The 23,799-nt window shown below is 36.0% G+C and overlaps 1 protein-coding gene across 1 annotated transcript in view; it reads right to left on the reverse strand.

The window, feature by feature from the left end:
• Positions 1–2,191: 2,191 nt before the first annotated feature.
• LOC140154925 (conserved oligomeric Golgi complex subunit 6-like) overlaps positions 2,192–23,799 on the reverse strand; it is a 30,168-nt gene continuing 8,560 nt past the window's right edge. Inside the window, exons 4-18 of the mRNA XM_072177587.1 lie at positions 23,277–23,335; positions 22,170–22,281; positions 21,090–21,172; positions 20,872–20,942; positions 20,057–20,150; positions 19,408–19,484; positions 18,863–19,006; positions 18,539–18,695; positions 17,033–17,147; positions 15,632–15,763; positions 14,219–14,386; positions 13,762–13,869; positions 12,388–12,441; positions 11,396–11,475; positions 2,192–5,365 (exon numbers count right to left, since the gene is read on the reverse strand). Coding sequence (XP_072033688.1) covers positions 5,218–5,365; positions 11,396–11,475; positions 12,388–12,441; positions 13,762–13,869; positions 14,219–14,386; positions 15,632–15,763; positions 17,033–17,147; positions 18,539–18,695; positions 18,863–19,006; positions 19,408–19,484; positions 20,057–20,150; positions 20,872–20,942; positions 21,090–21,172; positions 22,170–22,281; positions 23,277–23,335 — 1,602 coding nt within the window. The 3' untranslated portion in view covers positions 2,192–5,217. The remainder of the gene's footprint in view (positions 5,366–11,395; positions 11,476–12,387; positions 12,442–13,761; positions 13,870–14,218; positions 14,387–15,631; positions 15,764–17,032; positions 17,148–18,538; positions 18,696–18,862; positions 19,007–19,407; positions 19,485–20,056; positions 20,151–20,871; positions 20,943–21,089; positions 21,173–22,169; positions 22,282–23,276; positions 23,336–23,799) is intronic.

Below are 23,799 nucleotides of genomic sequence, written 5' to 3' on the forward strand. Positions count from 1 at the left end.
TCATGGGTTCTAGGCTTTTCCTATACGTCACTGTGTTAAGTATTCATTTATATTCCGAAATGTTCTGAAGGTCATATTTCTTGAAGGAGTTACCCCACTGCTGTAAAAGTTTACATTTTTTGGATGGAAATTTGATGAGGAATTCAACTATGCCACTGGTTTTTGTGTGGGGCATGGAGGGAAAAATTTTTGATTGAAAATGTAATAAAAATCATAAAAATTATGTACAACTTTTGAACACCCTGTATCTCAGTAAAGCAACATAACTCATCATTACAAGTTTGCTTTTTTTGAAAGCCTATAATGTTATTAGAACATCTAAAAAAGTTGTAGCAGAACAGGTGTTTATGATAGTAAATAAGAGAGAAACAAAATAGTATACTTTTTAAACTAAAATGTAACTTTTCCACCCTATATGACATTTGTGGCACCCTGTATATTGACCAATGAACAGTTTATGAATTAGATCAGTTTAAGTACAAAAAAATGTAAATTGTTCAATTTTTTAGTATGTAACGCATTTGGCCCCCAATTCATGGCGCACGACCATAAAGAATTCTATATAGCTGGCTAAAGAGTTTTATAACACATATTACTAGTAATGCTTTTGTAATATTTCCAAGAAATGGTAATGCAAAGTTTAAAACTTCAACATAATGTTGCATGATATCCATAATCACATGTTAAGCTGTAAGAACTTGGTCATTGTCTTCTTGGCTCAAATATTCTTTGGAAAGTTAAAATATATTATATTTGCACAACATAAAGAATTATAGCTGGGGAGCTTCCAATTGCAGAAATCAAAAGTTTTCTCTGGCAAACTGTTGTTCAATTTCAGTGAAAGCATGAATAACAACACCATCGGATTATATATAGATAATGAGGACAAAATTTAATGAGATACACAAACTTTAGGAAGGGCTGAGCGAGTATGAAAAAAGCGCCTGTTGATCAAACTAGGAATGAACCGCATTGATGCATGCATTATGTAATCGTTAATTTCCTCGCAACCAGTCAACCGAATCAAATAAAATTTGCGTATATGATGCACGATAAAAGGTGATACATGCTACATTCTAAATTTGATTGATTCTGATATCTATTTCTCGACTTATGACCAAATTCATGCACCCAGTAATTTTTTTCTGGGACACCCTGTATTTTGTATACTGTTGGTAATGTGTTTATTTTAGCTTTATGGAATCCTTTTCTATATTTTCTATATTAAATATGAATGAATGAATTTGTGCAAGCATATTTCAAACTTCATGCTGTTGAGCAATGGGCACCATGGAATACCATGTTGTTTACGAGGGTCATTCAAAAAGTTATACCTCCATCATCACATCTCTGTTATCTTACGTGCCAGGATATTGAAATTACCCATGGCTATACTTAGCTATTAATTTATTCGGTTAAAATATGAATTTTGGTTGTTAAGATGTGTTAGTTAAAATGAATACAGATTTGGTACGTTGGAAACAGTCTGAAAAGAAAGGCTAATTTTGATTAAAAAGGTGGCCAACATCTATGTGGAAATTTTATTTCTGCAAATTATTAAATTGCTTTATTTTTGTTGAAATAATTTAATCAATATCTAATGCTTGTATAGTCCGTATACCTTCCTCGAGTCAGAGTGTTGAACCCTTGGATATTTTCTTCTCAACAAAACATGTTTCATTTTGCTTGAAAGTCATAAGACGAATAGCGATATGCACAGTTTATACGTCACCGATTCAATGATACATGTGTACATGAGCTCACACGCATGAGACGTGTTAGCCATCATTTGATCTGTGAACTCGGAATAAAACCAGAGATCTCTGCATTTAATATAAAAACTTCAGTTTTACTATAATTAAAGCCCTTCTGGCTTAGTCTTTCACTTGGGGTTTTTGTACACCAATGGGCATTACAATCATGCAAGAAGTAGAAATTCCAGAACAATTGAGGGCATCACTCTGAAGCAAATCACTTATTATGGCTTTAATATCCCAAGAGATATTTTGCCAATTTTAGTAGTTGATGTACATCTATAGGAGATAAATTTAATTACCGTTGATTGCTAAATCTATATTAATTTTGCAGTGCAGCTGTTTCAAAACTCCATAATAATTTCATTTTATTGATTGTGTGTTACAAATCAAATGCAATTTCATTAAATCGTAAATACACAATACAATATAATCTATATGTGCAATGAAATTTAATGATAAAATACTGTTTTTAACATAAACCATTACCAATAAATATTACATAATCTGTGAGCAGTATTATATTGAAATTGATACAATTCATATCTAAAATGTGACATGATCTGCTCCATGGGGGCCAAAGGAGGCATTTTTGCCAATTGAGTTACTATAATTATTACCTTGTAGTAAGCTATCATATACTGAAAACTCCAAAGGTCTAGCATACTTGATTCTAAAGTTATGAGATTTTGTAATGTGTATTTTTTATGTATTTTATTGTTGTTTTTAAATCCCATATTTTTTCCTTTATCTTAGTTTCAAATTTGCCGCCTTTGGCCCCCATCGACTAGATCATGTCACAAATATTAAATATCTTTGATAAATTATAACTTATCAAGAAACACCTTGATATTATATATGTTATGTATAACAAAAACACTGCCATTAAATTTTAATTTCACAAAGAGTGAAAAAAAGCTGACCAGCCAATCCTAATTTATCAGCCTGATGCAGCAAAGCGAGCAAACAGTTTTTTAACCCAGCAGAGCACTAGCTGCATCCATATATTCCATAATATTAACTGTAAATTACCATATTTATTCTGCATAATGCACATCATTAGAGCATATCAAATGAGCTTTTCCAATTGAATTCCAAATTGGGTTACGGGCACGGTGGCTCAGTGGTTACGGCCTTGGACTCATAATCTGAGAGCTTGCTCGACATGCGTGGGTTCGATTCCCCGTCCCACCACCGTGTTGCGCCCTTTGGCAAGGCGCTTTGGCTCGCTTGCCTCACCCCACCCAGGTGCAATGGGAAGCTGTTAGGGGTAGTCACAGTCGTTGTACTGATGGACCCTGCGCCACTTGTAGGCTGCAAACGTGGTTCTGACATATTCTAATGACGGCGGAATAAATGTAAAGCGCTTTGAGGCTGTTTACGGCATAAAGCGCTATATAAATATCTACATTTATTTTTTATTTTTTTTACCTGAATTGGGTACCTCAATTTGAAATCTACATGTGGAATTGGAACCTTGAACTGTTGTAATAGATACCAGTCTGTTGGTTTACCTAGTGAGATATGGATAACCTTGATCAGACAGACAGACAACAGCAGATAATATTGAAAGACTAACAGAGCCTTTTGACCTATTGGCACACACGTGTATTGGGTTATTCCAGCTGAAATCCATACACACCCTATGGATGAAGTGACCTTAATCTCCTATACAGGGGGTGCTCAGTTGAAAAGTTAAAATCCACAAATACCATAGGTCACATAATTTGTTATGCTTTGCAATATATAAGGACCAATACATAAAGAACATGTGACACGGTCTGGTCCATGGGGGCCAAAGGAGGCATTTTTGAAAATTGAGTTACTATAATTATCACCTTATACAAACATTAGGTTAACATAAACTGAGCTCAAAAAGAAACTTATAATTTTTTACAACTTGTGAATCACAAGGTCATATCTTAAAATACTGTCAATCAAAATGAACCAAAATTACACACAGGATTACCTTAATACTCTACTCAAAACACATGTCAGTAACCAAGCAGTTGTCCAACTGACACAACAGCAAAATGCACTGTCATGGGACAGCTTCCTGTACTTCCTTCACTTTCACAGCCCAACATTTGGCACCCAGGACAAAAAATCTGTGAGAATGCACACAAGATCCTTGCACAGATGATAAAACGGTGCTGCTTTCTGCTTTTCATACACTTTTTTCATGAAACAGGGCTGGGCTGAGAATGTGGTCCAGGAAGCTGTCCCATGTCAGTGCATTTTGCTGTTGTGTCAGTTGGATAACTGCTTGGTTACTAACATGTGTTAAGAGTAGAGTATTGAAGTAAATCTGTGTGTAAATTTGGTTCAATTTGATGGACAGGATTTCAAGATATGACCTTGTGAAAAATTATAAGTTTCTTTTTGAGCTCAGTTTATATTGAAAACCCCAAAGGTCTAGCATAGTTTGGGATGTTTATTTCCTTGCATATTTTATTGTTTTTTACGCCATAGTTTGCATTGATCTCAATTTCAAAGTTGCCGCCTTTGGCCTCCATGGACCATATCATGTCACATGTGTATGAGACCAATCAAACTTATTTATCAGCCAAAACGCAATTACGTATATTTAACAATGAACCTCTGTGTGTGACATGGTATGGAGCTATGCAAAATAATGACTTCCGTGTACGCATATCCTACGCGATTATAAAGAGCTTTGTAATTGGTTGCTAGCAGGTCAACCATTCAATTTTGTTAAAGGGAAAATTACAGAAAAAGTTAAAAATTGTATTTAAAAAAATACCATGATAATATTATAAAGGTGGAATCAAACAAATTGAAAAAGGTAATGGTGAAGGATGAGGTTAATGGCTTTGCATCAATTATTTTTCGGGTAATGTAAAAAATCGAAACATGCTTGATGAACCTCAGATTATTCCTTAGTTCCAAAAGCAAAATGTTTGGATTTTTCTTGATAACTTTAATTATTTCATGTTTTATTTTCACAGCAGCTGCGTTAAGCGTGAAAATCAAAGTTCTGCAAAAATGTCCATTATTATATGCAGCAGTGTGAAAGAAGCAATAAGAGCTGGCAAGGAATAGTGTTGGGGGATGGTGGCTCAGCTGTACCGGCACTTTGATCATGTTGTACACTTGGGTAAAGCACTTTCCCTCACTTGCCTATTGCCTATTCCCATTTCTGTTTATGTTTATGTAAATAGATCAGCAAAAAGTAAGGAATAGGTGCTATAAAAATACCCTTTCATTAGCAACATTTTCATACTCTCAAGGTAGACCCCACATGCTACTCCCAAAACTGGCACCCCTGGATACCAGACATCAGCATCCACCCCTGATACAGTCCATCCCCCTTCATTTGGTTAATGGGATGATTTTCTGTTGTCAGTGTGAGAAAATCACAATGGTATCGGGTAAAGATGCATTAAACAATAAATTTGATGGTCATCTGTTGCTTGCCTTTTTCACCAGTATTTAACACATATCATGATAATAATGTTTTGACTTGTTCGGTAGTCCTCATAACGATGGAGTTAGGATCTGTATAGTTGTTACTAGAGTCAAGTATGGCTTTGTACAACAACTCATAGGCACCAATTACTAAGTCCATAGCCTTACGATGAATCTTCTCCCTGTGAACAACACAAAGTTATGAAAATACAAGGTTAGCACCGATTTTTAAAGGCTTCCAAATAATTATTGAAGAGATTCATCAGGAATACAGTAATCAGATTTCAAAGTTTTCATAGTAAAAATTCCAAGAAAAAACTCACGTTTTCCATACAGTTTCGGCAATCCAGTCTGTTGCCTTTCTCAATGGTATATGCCAATTGATCCTTTGTTGGATGGTATGACGTCATCGGAAGATGATGACGCCCTCAAGATCAGCGTGAAAGAGCCTAATGAACGGCGACGAGGGCGCCTTCCAACTGAGTCACGTCTATGACCAATTGATCTTGAGGCGTCATCATCTTCCGATGACGTCATACCATCCAACAAAGGATCAATTGGCATATACCATTGAGAAAGGCAACAGACTGGATTGCCGAAAAAGTATGGAAAACATGAGTTTTTTCTTGGAATTTTTACTATGAAAACTTTGAAATAAGCTTCCAAATAAGTATGAAGTTTCATTGAAATTGATCCCCATTGCATTTTTTCTGCTTCATTCCTATGCATAACTTTATTTCATACTTATTTCTTTGCTAGAGTGGCAATTTTAATGCTTTTAAACATTAAACTCACACTTTTAAAAAAACCATTTGATGATCTCCTGCTCCCAGTGTCTGTTGTGCATGTGTTGTGTACCCGACTGTCCTACATCAACCGGTTTCATCCATGTTTAGCACCCTGACCAGAAGACTATAGTCTTCTGGTCAGGGCATCTGCCTATAAGGTTTCAGGTTTGATTCCCATGTTGGCATATTCTCTGATTTTTTATCTGGAGTTCTGCCCTTTTCTATAGTTATGTTTAATTATATTCAGTTTCCCCTTGTTGAGTATAATATTGCTGTGTAATCAGCAGAGAGAATAATTTGGAACATTCTTGATGTAACCATTTACAATATTTCCACATGTTGGCATAATATCATCGCATGGACAACTTCTTGTTGTTTCTAATAATACTTTACACGATTGGTCACACAATTAAGAATATTATAGATAATACACATGCCGTTTGCACCAATACCATTATTTTGTGATGCAACGTTATTTTGCCATAATCAAAACACAATCTAGAATGTAACTAAATAGTTACATAAAATATATAGAATTTGAAAGTGCATCTGACTTGATTTTTGTTGTAATTTTTTTAACCTAGCTCAGCTCTATGAAAGTACACACCTGATTCACTAATGTCATGTTGAATGGTATTATGTATAAAAAATGTTAATCAGAATGCAAAAATGCCTACAATTTCATAAAATTACAATCACCGTAAAACATTAATCAGAAAAAAATGGTAAAAACCGATAATTCAATTAAATGGCTAGACATTGGGCTATTCCAGAAAGTTTCCACACACCCCCAAAGATGACAAAGTTAAATTTAAAACAAAATGTGGGATTTCACATGAATGATTTCGCAATAGTATATGCAATTTCCCGAGCTACCCATAACATAACAATGGGATTTCCCAGCCAAATATTTAGAGTGTACATTTGGGAATTGGGATTTACATGCATTTATTCCTAAAGTTATCGGAATTCTCAATTTTTTACATTCCGATGTGCATCTGGATGGGAAATTGGATGTTCTTTTGACATTTCCTGATGGAAATTCCCAAGCAATATTGAGGGGGAAAGCTGTGGGAAATCCCCGGCCAATGTCTTCTTTGGGGGTGTATGGACAATTTCTGGAATAGCCAATTATAAGGATAGGTTTTCATTTAAAATGTCAATTCATTTAATTAAATTGTCATTGTTTACCTAGCTACAGCTTGATAAAAATACACAGCTGGTTTACTGCTGATATCAAGTAAAACAGTATCTACCAAAAAAACATTGACAACGTAAAGAAATCAGCAAGTTTAAAAAAACCCACCTCGGCTCACTTTTTGAAACTTGGTCCCATTTGTAAAAGGTACTGATTTCAACTTTATCATATTTATATAAATTTAAAACATTTCCAGAAGTGTTATGTATCTTTAATGTGCAAATGCGATATTAATTTGTAAGCTTTCTGAAACGACCTAAAAGGTTAATTATTATCTTGTTCTTGCATGGTAAACCAATATCCTATTGTGTTTTGTTTTATAATAATCATGATTCATGATTGAATTAAACAAATAAAAAGTAGGCTTGTAATCTTGTTGGAAACGCTGTATTCTGTTGAAATAAAATAAAAACACTGATTTGCTGTTGGTGTTCAAAATGGGACCAAGTTTCAAAAAGTGAGCCGAGGTGGGTTTTTTAAACTTGCTGAATTATTTACGTTGTCAACGTTTTTTTGGTAGATTTCTTTTCTTTTTATGAATGTAGCCAATCAGCTCCAAGCTTGGAAAGTCATCAGGTTACGAAGTGCTCCATAAAACGAATAATATAACGTAAAATAGATGTTTGAGATTGCTATTCTTGATTCATGACAATAAAAGATAAATTAACAAAACTTTATCAGTCGTTTATTTTTAAAACTTGCTCGTCACGCGTAACTGTAATGTTAAGATACATTTTAATACACTTTAATTATTCAAGGCAACGTAAATATGTAAAGAAAATGTAAACATGAACAACACACACCCAATGTAGACAATGCCAGATAGACACAGAGAGTAAGTCTGATTTAGGCCTAATTCAAGTCGGAACTGGTTAATGCGCATATATTTAAGCCTATACTACGGAAGCGTCTAAATGCCCCGACTAGGCAAGATAATCGTGTTTTAATGTTAGTGGTTCTTTGTAGCTCTGCGGGGCAATTTACTTGGCTATCCGAATTTCGCGGTTTGTGGTTCTTTGTATAGACTTTCGGGGCAACCTAGTTGGATATTCCTATTAAGCGGCGGTTGTCGGCGATCTTTCGTGGTTTGTTGTTTTCACCAAGCCCTGCCCTCTATCGGGAGCTAATTTATAGTTTACTTGTTGGATATCCAAATTTCGCAGTTTGTGGTTCTTTGTATCTCTGCGGGGCAATCTAGTTGGATATCAATATTGAGCGGCAGTTGTTGTTGATCTTTCGCGGTTTGTGGTCTTAATTTGTTGGATATCCATATTTCACGGCTTGTGGTTCGTTATAATCGATAGGCCTGCGGGCAATCTAGTTGGATATCCAAATTTCGCGGTTTGTGGTTCTTTGTAGCCCTGCGGGGCAATCTAGTTGGATATCCCTATTAAGCGGCGGTTATCGGCGATCTTTTGTGGTTTGTGGTTTTAATTTACCTCATCAAGCCCTGCCCTCTATTGGGAGCTAATTTATAGTTTAAGCTTGTTGGATATCCATTTTTGTGGTTTGTGGTTCTTTGAAGCCCTGTGGGGCAATAGTTGCATATCCAAATTTACGTGGTTTGTGGTTCTTTGTAGCCCTGCTGGGCAATCTAGTTGGATATCAATATTGAGCGGCAGTTGTTGGCGATCTTTTCGCGGTTTGTGGTCTTAATTTGTTGGATATCCATATTTAGCGGTTTGTGGTTCTTTATAATCGATAGGCCTACGGGCAATCTGGTTGGATATCCATATTTCGCGGTTTGTGGTTCTTTATAGCCCTGCGGGCAATCTTTGTTGATAGTCCGTATTTCGCGGCGCGTTGTCGCCGATCTTTCGTGGGTTGTTGTTTTCACCAAGCCCTGCCCTCTATCGGGAGCTAATTTATAGTTTAAGCTTGTTGGATATCCAAATTTCGCGGTTTGTGGTTCTTTATAGCCCTCTTGAAGGGCAATCTAGTTGGATATCAATATTGAGCGGCAGTTGTTGGCGATCTTTCGCGGTTTGTGGTCTAAATTTGTTGGATATCCATATTTCGCGGTTTGTGGTTCTTTATAATCGATAGGCCTCACGGGCAATCTGGTTGGATATCCAAATTTCGCGGTTTGTGGTTCTTTGTAGCCCTCTGGGCAATCTAGTTGGATATCCCTATTAAAAGGCGGTTGTCAGCGATCTTTCGCGGTTTGTGATTTGAATTTCCCTTATCAAGCCCTGCCCTCTATCGGGAGCTAATTTATAATTTAAGCTTGTTGGATATATCCATAGTTCGTGGTGTGTGGTTCTTTGTAGCCCTGCGGGGCAATCTAGTTGGATATCCAAATTTCGCGGGTTGTGGTTCTTTATAGCCCTGTGGGGAAATCTAGTTGGATATCAATATTTATCGGCAGTTGTTGGTTATCTTTCGCGGTTTGTGATTTTAATTTGTGACAATTTATAACATTTATTCCAAATATAATTTCAGTCTGAGCTGTGAACAGAGCCACTGATAAATTGTTTGTTTGATGAAAAAAAAATAATATCACCATAGCAATCGGTGTTCAAAATGGTGTTATTCTTGATTTATGACAATAAATTCGTTAATAAAACATTGAAAAAAAAAAAGTGGTGGGAAGTTTCGAACTTGAGCAAAAACTCATAAATGGATCAGAAGTCCATGGCCTTAACCGCTTCACACGGGGCGTCTCGATATAACGACGTGTAAAAGTGGAGTATTTATTAATATGAATGTATGCTGTGGTCCGGAAAGAATAAAAGAATTGTGAAAAAACTTGATTTTTTGGCGAATGGGATCCAGAATTTGTATGGAGGGTATCCAGGAAAATGCTAGGGTATATTTGGAAGTGAATCTCAAAAAGTAGTGCGACAGTGACAGCCATGTATGGCTGTAGCAGTGTTGAAAGATTCTGGATATCAGTATGATTAGCTATGATTTGCCACTAAATTTGGCTATAAAATACCGCATAAAATGAAGCAAGAATGATTGTTTCTTATCAAACAATCGGATTGCCTGTAAGATTGGTGTAACTTTTTGAATTAATGAGTTATTAAAATATTACACTTTGGGCAGTAAATAAGATTTAGCATGGTTTTAGATATATTTTGTACCCAGCGAAAAATATCATAGAACAATAGCGTTTTGTTTCGTGTAAATATAGTCCCGCGGTGCATCTGTTTATTCTTCTTTATCAGTCGGGTTTTTTTAAACTTGCTGGTCATGCTACCGCTTGACTCTAATTATGTTTAAAATTGTTAAATTAAATGCAAAAATCATACAAACTGTGGAAAGTGTAGTGAGGGTTTAGTCAACCACATTTCCAGGTGGTTGTGGTCATGGTCCCATGTTTTACAACATGGCAAAGTAACCATTTAGCATAGGGAGGTTGATACAACCGTTTAAGAGATATCTTAAGATAAGATCTTCGGATTAATTTGACGAACCTCACCCCAGAGCCACAAAATATTGAAATCCATTAAATATTGTTTGATTTTTTTTATTTGATTTGTTCGGGTTTTGACAACCCTGGAGAACCCAAGAAAGCCTCTATTGAAGCTTATTTCCATTGGGGTCCATTTGAACACCGGGACGGGTTGGGAACAGTCAGGGGTTATCACCCTACTTTTTTTAAACTGACTGCGAGATACATGCACAGGTATGGCTCTCTGTACACGTATGACATATGACATGGCTGATATGTTTATGACCACATATTTTCTACATTTCTCATGTTGAAAACAAAATTTATCAACATATTCCATTGTTTTCTTTCAACTTCTGACAAGATCGATATATCCAATGGGCTATACCAGTTGAAATCCATACACCCCCTATGGAAGACATGACCTTAATCTTATACACAGGGAGTAAGCATTTCAAATGGGGTTACCTGAACAGGTGACTCCATTTGAAATCTGCACCCCCTGTGTGGGAGATTAAGATCAGCCCAATATCCCAATCTCCAAAAGAACCAAGTCATCTTATGTATTATGTCGAAAAAGCAAATAAACAAATGAATCCACACATTTATTTTCATTTTGGCTGAAAATTGGTTCTACCGTTTACCCAGGAGGCCGGACTCATGGAAAGAATTGAGGGAAAACACATTAATATCATACCTGTGAAAGCTCACATTCCAAGTACAAATTTCTCTGGATTTGCCCAGCATTTAACAATATTGATAACAAAAATAAAACCTGGTGTATATAACACTTATCTTCATCTCCTATATTGTGAAACCCATTTCTTACCTTAGTGATGTGCTATGTAGGAATGTGCACTGTGATAAAATGAGGCTGTCTGGTGATGATAGGTACGCATCAAATCGTGCCTGCAATCAAAATGATTCCAAACAGTTAATCCTTTAGTTAGTTCTAACTGGCAATAAGAGTAAAATTTTAATATTTGGCCAATTTTTGGAAATACAGGTCAAAAACATGCATTTTTAGGGAGTTTTCCATATGCTGTGACAATCAAGCCCAAAAATGTGTACAAAGATTAATTTTTCACAAGGTCATATCTTAAAATCCTCTCCATAAATATGAACAAAAATTGCACACAGGATTACTTCAATACTCTACTCTAAACACTGGTCAGTAACCAAACAGTTATCCAACTGACACAACAGCAAAATGCACTGACATACAACACCTTCCTGGACCACATTCACAGTGCAACAGATTTCTTTGGCTGGGTTCCAATTATTCGCCTGTGCATGAACAAAAATTACACACAAGATTACTTCAATACTCTACTCTAAACACATGTCAGTAACCAGGTAGTTGTCCAACTGACACAACAGTAAAATGCACTGACACGGAACAGCTTCCGGGATCACATTCACAGGCGAATAATTGGAACACAGCCAAAGAAATCTGTTGCGCTGTGAATGTGGTCCAAGAAGGTGTTGCATGTCAGTGCATTTTGTTGTTGTGTCAGTTGGACAACTGCACAGTTACTGACATGTGTTTAGAGTAGAGTATTGAGGCAATCATGTGTGTAATTTTGGTTAATTTTGATAGACAGGATTTTAAGATATGACCTTTTGGCTTAGTGTATTATGTACAATGTTCCAGTACTGTAACTGTTATTCCATTTTTAATGTACTTTTGTTTATATTCTGAAGTTATACTCTGTAACAGGGCCCCCTAGAATAGCAGTGCTTTGTCACTGAAGGGGCTATCCTGTATAATGAAAGCGCAAATAAATAAATAAATAATATTTTAGTGTTATCCACTCTTACCATAGCTGCTTTGATTGATGATCCATCCATGCCATGAACAGAAGACAATGGGCCCTGTAAAATAATCAAACACATTAGCAGTCAATCTCTAATCAATCATTAAAATGCTAATCTTTAGTAGCAAACAATTTAATGCTTAGGCTAATCATGGAAGAAAGAGATGAGAAGGAACCACAACGACTTCGATCGGCCAAGTTTTAATCCGCTTATCTATTGGCGCATGAAAAGAAAAGCTATCAATGGTACCTCCTTTCATGTATATTCCATTTACCGCGAACGATGCTTGATGCTGGCGAAATCATTACTGGAAAAAACTATATCAAACCCATCCACGAACAACAAACGCTACCCGGAAGTAAGATTCTGGAATTTCACTGATGCTCTGAACATGTATATAGTAGCTTTGTTTTGGGATCTACAGTCAAACTGTTTTCTTGATCGTATTGTGTAGAAAATTTCCTTTAAAACATCGAAAAGGTCGTCAAAATCGGCCGGTTTTTTGCTGAGTTTCAGCTTTAGCAAATAAGGTAAGATTTTGGTGACTTTTTTGATGAAAAATGGATGTAAAATGTTCTTAAATAATGCATAATGTTCCGGTTGAGTCCGGTACGTAAAACCTGTTTAATTTAATAGTTTATATGTGTATAATCGTAACTAGCTAACTCGTTTTAGTGCCAAAGACTGCCAACTCTGAGAAAAAAGTCATCAAAGTTCGGAAAAATTGGGCAAAATGGAAGAAAAAGATGTAGGCCATCAATGACCGATGATCACGTCACCAGAGAAAATCCTATAGGGTGCTTGCACGGAAGGTCATTAGTTCAAATCATCCTTCAGACACGCTCCAGAAGACATGTAAATACATGGAGTACAATACCAATCACCTATTTAACGCGGGTATTGATCAAAGTAAATCCTCATGAATAACAATGTCAATTAAATGTCGGTAAAGGGAGTGGACAAAGTGAATGCGTTCGTTGTGGTTCCTTCTTATCTCTTTCTTCCATGGGCTAATACTCCATTTCTCCTAAAAAGAAGTATTCACAGCCCTCTCCCAAATAGGACAGTTCTCAACAACTGGGACATTGCCCTCTCAGAATGAACAGGTTTGTTATGTGCTTGCTTTACATTGATGACTTTACTACATCAATTTTGTACTACAGTGAAGTTGCAAAATAAAAATGTTTTGAAGGAAATAAGTGAAGAGTTGATGGATTCTGTATGATCAAATCTTTGCAAATCTTTGTTTGTGGGATGTAAAAAATCAAGCATTCTATAGCCATTTCCTTACACTAATTTAGCCCTCTCACATTAAACACAAACATTGATGACATCAGGAATTCTGATGCCCACACTCCTTGGTTTGCTATTGCTTACCTCTTGTGGCTGGTGTTGTTGTGCTATACTGTATATCTGCATCAAACCAGCTTTAGTCAACACATAGGATGCTTGCTCATTGACCAATGTGTCCTTATGGGCCTCTATCTGAAACATGCAAAAACATCACAATCACTCATTGATATGGGCAAGTTGCTTATATTTCTACAAATTTTCATTGGTTCTGTCTATATAAGACAAATGGTGGAAATGGTTTATAGCACACCAAGGACTTGCATGCTTGTTCCAAAAATGACAAACACACAAAGCATTGAATGGCATTTTGAATTCCTTTTCACTAAGAAGCAAACTTCTGATATGTATAAAGCTTGAGCACAGAATCCAAGGAATAAAAGAACCACAAGACAACTCTTAGATAATTTCTTTGAATCAATCCAAGGGCTTTACACTCACACTCTCTGGGACATGAATAGAAGCCAGTTTATCATAAACTTACCTGCGCTTGAAGCATTTCCAGTCTTTGATCAGTAAACTCATACAATGCTAGCGTAGACTGCATAGCATATAGACAATTCATCATATATGCGGCCATATCAGCAGGATTAAGACGACTTGCAGACAGGGAACACATCTGTAGCAGCGGATCCAGGATACAGGTGAGAATCTGAAATTGAAGCAGGTACAAGCTGAGGCTAAGTCTTGGAATAACTATGGAATACCCTCAATACCCTTACCCTCACCCTAACACACAAGGTGCAAAGGGTATTCTACATAGAGATTGAGGATTTCAACAGGTTTGCCATTGGACAAGCATAAATGATTTTTGACAGTGTTATCATTTATAACCTGGTCTCCATTATATTGAGAGCAGGTCTCTTATTTTATCCCTTCAAAAAGAAAAGTTTTGTCTTTTCGAAATGTCGGGTTTTTAACTTTGCTTATAAAAAAATATATTTTGTGTTACTCCCCCATTGAATGCTGTGTCATATTTTCCCTATTTTTAATTTTATCCATTGCTAGTGTGACACTGTTGTATCCTGCTGGTCAATTGGAACAGATTTTCCCTGTTTTTATACTTTGTCAAACTTCTGTCAGTCAAATTTGTTAAGATTCTCAGATGCAACAACCTATTGGCTTCCGATTATCAGATCATTACACAAAAATAACAATTATTAGCGATTTTATATTTTTAACATTTTCTTTAATGAGCGTTTTAAGCATTTCGACAGTATTTTTTGTGGGACATGAGAGCACATCAGACATATCGAATTGCATTCTGAATACGCAGAATGTCTTACTGATATCAAATAATTTTCACTTTTTGAAATTCACGATATAATACAAATTTTATGTCAAATTATTAAAATTTGATATTTTTCACATTTTTGATATATAACAGTCCTCGAAGTAAATTTTATAAATCTAATGATATAGTCTTAAAGTGTATGTAGCTGGGAGGAAAAGCCGACAATCAATTGAAAATTTTGACCTTCCATATTGAAGATATGGATTTTTTCCCCCAAAAGACCTAATTTTTTTTGTGTTTTGGGAAAAAAATCCATATCTTCAATACGAAAGGTCAAAATTTATATCCCAGTTGCAATCGTTTTGATACAGTTTGTAGTAGATTGCCCCATATCTACTTGGGATGGTGGCTCTGATAAGGAGCTCTTTATAGTTGGTGCCCCTTTTGCTACTGAAGATTTTGAGGAATTTTACAGGTGAAACTGTTAGAAACAATAATTGCACCACTTCAAATAAATAATACATGTATTGCTATCAGCTTCAGTTTGCTGTGGTACAGTAGTGTTAGTGTTGATGACCATTTCAAAATGATACATTTAACTGCCAAATTATACATTTCTACTTTAAACAGAGTGATAAAAGATTCCACTTTTACACTACATACCTTTACAAAATCCTCTTGTCTGGAATCTAGTGGAACTACTGATGCATCATGTGATTTCAACACCTCCCTCAGTAGGCCTAAGGTTTGGGTCAAAGTTGCTGTTGGTCCTAGATCTGAGGGAGGAAGCTCCACCTGTACAAAATCAATGCTTTAAAGTGTTAGTGTACAGTGCTGTATGCTTCATATTGTATTTTTTGACACAGATTGTGAAAGTTACCTCCATATGTAGTGACATTAATTCACAAAAATGAACGACAAATGAATAAAATCAGGCATAATAATTCTTATAAGTTATATGTGGCAGTATCCAGTTAAAATACATACACCCCATATAGAAGACATGACACTACTCTCCCACTGGGGGTGTAGATTTCAAATGTAGTCACTCATTAATAGGTAACCCCATTTGAAATTCACATTCCCTGTGTGGAAAGATTAAGGCCATGTCTTCATGGGGGGGGGGTGGATTTCAAATGGAACAGCCCATTGTTTAACACTGACATCCTGTCAAGAAGGGGAAGGGTGTAACAGTCTTAGGGGCAAGAACATAAAAGCCCAAAAGTTAGCTCAAATCAAACAAGTTACCATTTGGAAGGCTTTTTCAAAGTACAAATATATCAAATTTGTCCTTTAAGGGGGTACTACACCCCTGCCCAAATTTGTGCCTATTTTTGCATTTTTCTTTAAAAATATAGCGCATTGAAGACAAGTAAGATATGTATATTATAGGGGCAAGGACTACAACTACTGCACTGTAAATTTTATTTCAGCACAGACAACAGTTGTGGGGTTACAGTCAAAAATGAGGAAAACCAATATTTGATCAATAAATCAATAACTACTTGCTTTGAGTTGCTGAATTTTCAGTACAGTAGTTGTAGTCCTTGCCCCTATAATATACATATCTTACTTGTCACCAGTGTGCTATAATTTTTGAGAAAAATGCAAAAATAGGCATAAAATTGGCCAGGGGTGTAGTACCCCCTTAAACACAGAGCCTATTTGATATGCAGAGATGCCACCATTTATATTCAGCAATCAAGGAGGTTTCACACAGAAATCAGGCAGGTTTTCAGAATTACATGCAACCTAATGGGTACAAAACCTTCCTGAATCCGGGAGGTTATCAAATTTGTTTGCAGGAATGTACAAAATACATAATAATCCGGGAGGGTTGGTATTTCTGAATTTCAACTGACCCATGGAACCGGGCCAGCTCTCCACAGCCATGAATACTGTAAGAGCCAATAATAGTGAGGTTGGAAATATTGGGGTGGCCATTAAGAACTATTGCTATTGGCCTAAACATTGCCAACACTAACAGCCTGAAACAACTCCTCACAACCACAATAGGTACAGTGAATGAATCATGATAAAGGGTTTACTGCAATGTCCACATACCTTATCCACAAGTTTGGATGACATAACATTGAGTGCATTGAAGAACACTTTCTGGCATAAATCTTCCATCTCATTCAAGGTGCTTAGTAATGTTGCCTCACTGCCTAATAATTGCCTGTAAAGTATCATAAGAGGATATTCAATCATATTTATTACTTAGTTATAAAACACAAATCACATTCCTCCTAGAGACAATTCACCAGTAGCAAGTTAATCCTTCTGAAACAATTATAATACACAATAACAGATCCAGGCGGCGAATGGCATGATATAGAGCCGGCAACTTGTGAAACCGCCCGGCCGTATGGCATTTTCCATATACTCGGTTAGTTTTGTGGGGTTCATTATCGAACCCCAACTGTTTTAGCATGTATTTATATTATTTATTAACATAGGCCTATTTGTTTGTGATATTTCAAGCGTTTTAAAATTTCAAAATAATCCCATTCAATTACACGGTTGACAATGAAAATTTACTGAATTTAAAGAATGCAATGCGACCACCACCTGAACAGATCCTAAAAACAATGAATGAAGCAAATCAAATTCAGAACATTACCTTCTATAAATAAATAAATAAATAAATTAAATTTTGGATTTATAAAGCGCCTTTCTCCAGATCTTAGAGGACTCAAAGCGCTGTAATTTCGCTGCAATGGTGAATCATCACAATCAGATCGCATCTCAACTAGGTTGCTGCCGAACAGCGCACACCTATCCGCATTTAGATTGTAACATCCACCAATTATACGTGCAGCTCCCCAAATTCCATTGGGTGAAGGAAGTTTTTGATAACCAAACAACTAATCACCGATTTTTTTTTTTTTGGAGGAAACCGGAGATCCTGGAGAAAACCTGCGAGAGCGAGCGACCTCCGAAAACCAAGCGCACATACGTCCACGACCGCGTCGGGGCCCGAACCCGGGACCTCAGTGCTGCAAAGCGAGGGAACTACCGCTGCGCTAACTCGCCCTCCCAATTCTTCTAATTTCAATGACTGTTTAACATAAAAAGAGCATGTACAATTAGTTGCAGGAGTTCACATTTAAGAGCTCTACCACCTACTCTTATTCAAACTAATTAACAACCCATCAGTGGGCTTTCTTAATATATGTAATCTTTAAGAAACCTATATAAGTGCACTTTTTGCATGTTATTGGGTACAAAATTGTTGACTAAATCACAGGAATCTTGATAATGACTTTCAATTACCAGTTCTTATTTCTATTACTACAATTTACAACATTGTTTTACATGAACGATGTCCATAACACTCAGATCCTAGTGCTAGTGTCCCATAGATATACGGTACTTCCTCTCACTAGATTGTATTACCTCACAGCTCTCCTGTTAACTGGATGAGCTCAAAACCCATTTTAGAAAAATTATTTTACCCCTCATTTGTCTCTCATTTGGATCAACCTTACGTTACTACCAACACAATGTGTTTCCTGTTGTTTACCTATTTTCTGACAGAAAAATACATATTGCAAGTGTCTGGCTTACCCTATAGTATAGCGATAAAATTTGAGTAGATTGGTAAGCTTGTATAAGGACACAGGACCAGGATCAGCTACAATGACTTGCTCAACCCTCACTTTGAATGGCCGACATACGCCCTCAGATATGTGTCCAAGAATCTCCTGCATCTCATTATCTCGTGCTGTCAATCAAAAATAAATTGTAATCGTAATTATCAAACTAAAATACACAATTGCGAACTTTTACAGATTTACGCAATTTAGAAGATTAAATTTGCCCGTACATGATAGCTACATTAATGCTTGTTCTGCAAGTTTCAACTTTGATAGTAATACACAGATTACTTACACTGAGCTGTAGCCATTTTAAGTAACCCTTCCAGATGCTCCTTTTCCGATGCACATGCCTGATGTAGCCATGCCAACATGTCACCAACATACCGCAAAGGATCATGGGAATGAAGCTCTATTGGACGAGGTGTACCACCAGGGCCTGTTATGGCATAGAATATTGTGACATAAGTAACAATATTAGTGATTGGTGACCAAAACAAAACAAAACAAATAACTATGGGAAATAATACCAAGATTTGTAGGTCAATGGACTTGAAATAAACTGAATCAAAACAGAAACCAAAATTATGTGGTCATTTGTTTTTCATACATCTTGGTCAGATTAAAAAATAATGTCACATGCTTACATGTGCAATACTTGTATGTGCAGGATGTGTTACTAGATAGGCAATTTCATTTTGTATAGCCCCATGTAGTTTAAAACTTCCTTCACAAGAATCTTTAGTACATGTTTCTACATCTGTGAGTATCCAATAGTACAAGCCTCCAGGCAATAAAAGGTTTTGTTGCTTAGTATATTAAGTACATCAACATACATACCACCCCTAGTCAGGGCATCGATGAAGCCTCTAACTACCGCCGTTCTTCTTGCAGTTCCAAATTCATCTAAAGCATACCTAATTGACAAAAACAAACAAACAAACAAGCACAGGTGTAAAGCAAAACATTCAAATAATGTTATAATAAATAATGTATTCATGATATTAACTTGACTCATTCATATCCAGAACTATCATAGATTGGAATAGTTTGCACTAACACATCATCAGCATAGAAGATCCCGAAGCATTTAAACATCAACAACAGAACCATTACCAATAAAAAGCATCAAAGCACTAGCGCACACGCAATTTCCAACTCGCCTTTCTCCACCTGGAGTGTTGAGCCGTAACTTGAAGAAGAAGAAGATTTTTTTCTACTTGCTTTTGAAGTATCTGCCAATCAGTTACATTTCTTTCGAATTCTTTTATCTTCACTGTCATGAATGTGATCATATATTTCCCAGAACATCAGAGCTAACAACATCGGCTGATGATGAGGAAGTTCCTTGAAAGCACTCCCAGTGAAATAAATAAGTTACATTGTAGTCTAATTTTAAATTATTCTTGCAATTTAAACATAAAAAAAAAACATTGATAAGCTAGTGTTACCTTGCGTGTCAAAGACTGTATATCACTTTGAATCTTACCTAAACAGTACTGGTCTGTCTTGCAAAGCATGCATAGCTTTGCTGTGAATGGATGTCACTTCCACTGTATCACCAGTTAAACTGCGACATTCCCCTATAAAAACAAAAGTACATCATTGCAAATAACTTTCAGAAGAAATCAGGTGATATAAACATCTCTCCAAACTCCCAACTTATAGTGGTGGTCAATTTTGTTGTTCCAAAACTCAAAGTGCTGTTGACACATCTTTTTACTTTAGTCTGTCAGAGTATTAAAGTGTGCAATCTAAGAATATGTTGCAAATGAGGTCCTATTTGTGCATCCACCCCTTCCTTCTTTTTTCATATTTTTATTCTTTGGTCATTTCAATTCCCCCAGCCTGTTTGGGGCTTGTTTGTCTCCAGTTTTGGTTATTACAGCTGTACCTCCATTTTCTAATTGATGATTAACCAAGGACCTCATTATATGAAATAAGCGTGAGATGTTTTTGGATTTTATGAGCTATCCAGGTTTTTATCAGCACTTTTCATATATTATTTGTTTACCTAGTCTGTCTTCTTAAAATTTGTATATTTTTCTGCACTTATATTAGTAGCTTCTACATATTTTATCTGTTGAAAATTAATAAATAAACCCAATCATTTAATCCATGAGAAAAAAAAAGGACCATTCCATTTGTAAAATCATGAGCAATATAGTAGACAAGAAAATGTACAATGTAATGTAATGTAATGCGAGTAATGAAATAATTTAAAACTACCCCTCCACAGGCCATAGAAGCAAATATGGCAGATAACACATTCTCCCTTTGAATTCATTGTCCCCTTGCCCATACCTTGTGTCCATCTATAGAGTCTTTCATAAGCAGTCTCTTGATGCAAGGCCATAGACTCCATGATTTCCAACCTGCCAAAGAACAACAATATCATTAATTAGAGAATAAACAATAACAATTTTTGTTTTTACTATACTAGTGTGAAAGAGGCAGGTCCAACATTTTCAGTATCCCCGACAAGCATATAACATGAATATGGAATAGTTTTGAACACTTACCCTGCAGTTTGCTGGTTTGTTCTTAGCAAAACTTTACAGTCACTGTGAATCTGTTTCACTCTCTCTAGTGCTTTGAAGAAATTCTGTGTGAAGAGAATATAAGAATAGGATCATTTTAATTTGATTTCCTTCTAGAGTCTGACAGAAATATTCAATATAAATAAACAATGTGTGAAGTGACCATGATCAAGGGCAATGGTCAAATCTTGCTAATAATGTACTTTTAGTTATTGAGGGTAAAAGTGCTCAAAATCTTTAAAGTGTGGAGGGAGAGATCTTGTGGGGGAGGTCAATTTTACTTTGCAATGCTTTACATAGATCACATTTGACGTGTGAAATAAAGATAATTATTTGTTTTTCTTTGCATAATTTTGTTTTATTAAAAGGTTTGAACACAATGATCAAGAATGCAATGATAATAAACAAAGAAGGTGATGAGCTTATAGCTGCTTTGTGTCTCTAGGCCATCGAAGCCAGAGATACTGTAAAACACTTAAATTTCGCGGGTACTTTATTTCGCGAATTGAAAAAAGCAGGATTTTTGAGGGTTTTAAATTCGCGAATCCAGAAGATTTACTGTTAGTTTCAATGTAAATTTTACATTTCGCGGGAGGATTTAATTTCGCCAATTTCAGGTCCTCGCGAAAATTAAATACCTCGCGAAATTTAAGTGTTTTACAGTACTCTAAACTCAGAAACGGTTTGTTTACAAGTTGTCATGATGATAGAAATTTCTGAATGCAGAGGTAAATCAGCATGCCTCAATGTTAATTTTGCACCTTCAAACATACAAACCACCTTAAAAGTTAGGTCTTAGTAATAAGAAACTTTCTTTCCTGAAGACACCATGTCAACTATGCCTAGAAAAGATGCTTTTTGCCTTGTTAAAGTACTGCAGTTATTTTTCACCATTTTCTGCGATTCCTTTTTTCCGATGAATGCACCAGTCTGATGAACCATCCTTTTTTTTACATGCTACTAACGAATCAAGGGCGTGGGGAGTTTGATTGACAGTGATGTCAAACACAAATGAGTCTTTTTAATTCAGGCTTTGATTATAGAAGTGCTTGTCTGTTATACCTCTTGCAGTTGTCCAGTCCTGGTTCCTCTAAGTACTTTCACCTCTTCTGGCTTGAGTTGGTATTTTGCTAAGAATGCATCGGCAACATCGGCTCTCATTTCCAAACGTTGACTGAAAGATATAACAGTAAAATGATCTTGGTGACAGTGTGAGCTGAGCACTACAGAAATTATTTTCTGAGACTTTCAGTACAAAATATTTTGCCTAATTGCACCACCAACCTATCAGCAATTATTGCATAGGCCAATTTAATCATAATATATCCCATATCAATTTCTTCAAAAGGCTTTTTTTGAAGGCCTATGGTATCATAAAGCATCATGTAAATAACCTGCTTAGTATAGGAAGTGGTGCGGTGTCTACTGCTAGCATATGTTCATACTGCATCATGCCAAATTTGACGATAAGAAAGTTACGACGATGATAAAAGTATGACCTCACTTTATCTGCAATTTGAAGTAAGAATCAGATTGCTTTAATTTTTGTGATTTGTCCGCTTCAGTAACTTAAATAATGCTTGTTCCAAAAATCATACCTTTGATGAATTTTAGGGTGTTTTGATTAGGCCAATGTGAGTGTGTTATATATAACGTCAATGTCACAAATTCCTTTAAAAGAGGCTGTTTGATGTGTGGAGCACAAATCATTCCCACAAGGCCAAAAAAGAAAAGAAAGAAAGATTGAATAGTTGTTCATAGACTAATTTTGATAGATTGGTCAGTCGGGTCTGCAGAAAATGCCCAGCATGCCACCATTCATGCAGTTTTACTAGGGGTCTACAATTCAATAAGGACAGGAGACACAATCTGATGCTTCAATTCTTGTCATTAACACTTTTGCTTGTACAAACTCCTTTCTCCAATACATTGCGGTCTATTACAAATTGAAGAGATGTGACACTGCAGTTGTGTTATTGGTATGTCCAACAAAGGCGAACATGAACTTCATAATTTTGTGACACAGAAAATAACTCTATAATGTTCTAAAATTCTCTAAATGTGATATGATTGATCCAAATTGGTAGTTGTGAAAATGAGTTTATCAAATTGAGTACCACATAATTATATTGCATCTAATAATGGTTTCTAATAGTGCAATGAAACTACCTCTCTTTTTGTAAATCGGTGGTCTTGCTGATGAGATCTGCTGTTTGTTCTCTTGCAGCCTGAAAAGGAATACAAAAACTTGACGAGTCATGTGCTCTAAATGTAAATAATATAATATGGAATTTGTAGGCATTCATCAGTAGCTAAACAGGTGCTTAGTAGTAGTACTACCGGTAATATAGTGAAGAATGAATTTAGGACCTGCAATTAGTATTTTGTAACACATTCATTGTAGCAAAAGAAAGTAAAAACATTGAATCATAAAATCCATTTAGCAATGGATTATGATTGACATGCTCTGATATAATAATAACATAATTATGCAAATGACATGTGCACCAAATTGCCATCACTAGCATCTCAACATAACAATCTTTAGGACACAGTTCCTTAACCACGATGCTGTAAAGATTAGCCTAATGGCACACTTGGGCTCCTTTGCCTTGGGGTAAATTTCATGTGCAAATAGAGAGCTTCCTCCTCTGAAATTCCAACAAGAATGAAGGTTCCGTATACTTATTTG

This window comes from Amphiura filiformis, chromosome 6, assembly GCF_039555335.1.
Source record: "Amphiura filiformis chromosome 6, Afil_fr2py, whole genome shotgun sequence".
Lineage (NCBI taxonomy): Eukaryota > Metazoa > Echinodermata > Ophiuroidea > Amphilepidida > Amphiuridae > Amphiura > Amphiura filiformis.